The 2,677-nt window shown below is 39.7% G+C and overlaps 1 protein-coding gene across 1 annotated transcript; it reads right to left on the bottom strand.

Annotated features, from left to right (window-relative positions):
• Positions 1 to 802: 802 nt before the first annotated feature.
• Positions 803 to 1,759, bottom strand: LOC117532552 (olfactory receptor 10A6-like). Its single transcript, XM_034195881.1, has one exon. The coding sequence runs from the start codon at positions 1,757 to 1,759 to the stop codon at positions 803 to 805; it is 957 nt and encodes a 318-aa protein (XP_034051772.1).
• Between the last annotated feature and the right edge of the window lie 918 nt (positions 1,760 to 2,677).

The raw sequence follows: 2,677 nt of genomic DNA, 5'->3' as shown, positions 1-2,677 counted from the left end.
CTTTATTGGCTAAAGGTAAAACTGGTCAATGTGTCTTCTGAGATATACCGTGTAAATTGGGAGAAGTGTCAACTTCTGATATCATTTTTATTTATTTATCGAACAGGGTCAGGGCTAATTTAATTTTGTTAATCAACATTTCTTTAAATGTGCCAGACTTAGCCAAGTAGTTGTTTTTCACCTGAGGTCCCTGAAGAGATTTTGATAGTCACCCTGCCTCACCTGCCGCCTCCACTTCAGACAGCTTATGAATATGACTCCGGGTTACTGTGAGACTAAACAATACATTTTAATTCATAAAAAATCATAAAAAGGCTTAAAATGCATTCAAAGGCATTTGAAAAAATATTTTTAATTACAATTCACCACCAGCTAGATAAAAAGAAGAGTCAATAAGAAATCTTACTTGAAAACGTACTGTATGGCATCATATGGTGTTTCAAAAATAATGTCTGGGTTGTTGTAGAAAAGTTATTTTATAACGTCAAAGACAGAAGTTAATTTAGCTTTTGTATAACCATTTTATAAATATTTTGCATTGAATTAATACATTTCATCCATTTTCTAGTGAAAGTTTAGCCTTTTTTATTATTGATATAGGTGTATATTACAATGTTACATTCTTATATTAAAATAACATGCTGGTGACATTTGTCTGTGGATTCATGAATGAATTACTTGAACGTTTTTCCCATTATAAAATTCAATGCTGAAATAATTTCACTTCATCAGATCCCACATTATTCAGAGTTGCAATTTTTACCATTTTGTATGAATATGTTTTGCAAAACTGTTTGACACTTCATCTTTTTCTGCCACCGGTCAACAGTTTATAACGGAGCACATGTTTACATATGTTTCTTAGCTTTGAAATTTGCAGTCCGTACATGACAGGGTTCATTAGTGGCTGTATGATGAGAAAATACAGTGACAGAATAATACGCAGCACACTGGGAACACCGCTCATAGCAAATCTACTCTGAAGTATTTCAAAGCTGCAGCCAAAAGAGAAGTTGAGGAGGGAAACAAGGTGAGGTGTGCAGGTACTGAAAGCTTTCTGTCTGGTCTGTTTGGAGCCAGAGAAACACACTCTGAGGATCCTCATGTACGAGAAGAGGATTGGAAACACCGTGACTAAGATTGAGAGAGAAACTGCAAAAAGTCCATAAATGTTGTTCACCTGAGTGTCAGAACATGCCAACTTCACAACAAGATAGTCATGACAATAACAACTGTTAATGATGTTTCCACACAGTGTCAAACGGATGTTTAAAGATAAGGTTATCAAGAACTTCACAAAACAGTACAACCAAAGCAGAATAATGAAGATAAGCGCATTGTTAGAAGTCATACGCGTGTTATATTGAAGAGGATAACAGATAGCAAGATATCTGTCATAAGACATGACGGTTAAATTACAAAATTGTATATTTGCATATGTGTACAAGCAGAACATCTGCAGGAAGCAGAGCGGAGCAGAGACAGTGTGAATGTCAGAGAGGATCTGAACCAGAAGGAATGGAAACAACCCTGTACTACCATACAGTTCATTTACAAACAGGCTGCACAGAAAAAGGTACATAGGTTCATGTAAGCTCCTGTTCACACAGATAACCACAATCAGAGACGTGTTGGCAACAACAATCACAATGTACAACATGGCAGTTATCATGAAACACAAGTACCTCAAATATCCAATATTCAAATAAGCTCCAAGAATGAAATAGGATACAGTTAGTGGAGTTGAATTGGACGTCATTCTTAGAGGTTAAACATTAGTATATCTGAGCACATTTGAACTTCACAGTCTTAACTTACCATCCCCCCCGGAGTGTGTCAGGAACTGTAAATGAATGCAACATGAACACATCACACACAGTGCAGTGTCTCTCACCTGCTGTGCTGCAGACTGCTGCAGTCCCTTCTGTCAGCTGCAGAGACTTCTGCTGCTTTAAAGCTTCCAGAACACCAGAACCCAACAGGCCAGGCCCCCTTACCATCAGGACCCAGACCAGCCTATTCATTAGATTAGATTAGATTAATATTCAACTCAAGGAGATGGAATGATGCATAATAAAATAGATGTATTGTCCAAAGTAAATCCAGAATAACAACACAAACGTCAGTCTTAATGTCCCAGTGTCATTGGCGTCACCCTGGACAGCTCCCTCTCATTTTCACCTCACATAAAAAATATCACAAGGGCTGCATTATATTTTATTATACAAAAAATCACCGGACTTCGCCCGACCCTCAATATAGTACCAACGTTCTGGTTCATGCATTAGTCACATCCCACCTCGACTATGGTAATGCCACTCTCTCTGGCCTTCCCATCAAACTCCTCAATACATTCCAAATCATCCAGAATTATGCTGCCCCAATGCTCACCGGCACCAAGTCCTCTGACCACATCATCCCCATCCTCCTCCAACTGCACTGGCTCCCTGTTCAACACCAGATTGACTACAAAAACCTCCTGCTCAGCTACAAAGCCCTCCACAACCTGGTCCCCACCTATCTGGCAGACTTCCTTCAGGAGTACACCACCTTGCACTCCCTTCGCCCATGTTCTACTGGTCTGCTAGGCTTTAAGGCCAACAAGTGATCCGTGTGTTGGCATCCTTCAGGTGGTGGGGCCACTAAAGTGGAGCATGGTCCGAGGGTGAAAGGGGGC

This window comes from Gymnodraco acuticeps, unplaced genomic scaffold, assembly GCF_902827175.1.
Source record: "Gymnodraco acuticeps unplaced genomic scaffold, fGymAcu1.1, whole genome shotgun sequence".
Taxonomy (NCBI): Eukaryota; Metazoa; Chordata; class Actinopteri; order Perciformes; family Bathydraconidae; genus Gymnodraco; species Gymnodraco acuticeps.
This window is presented reverse-complemented; position numbering and strand designations above follow the sequence as displayed.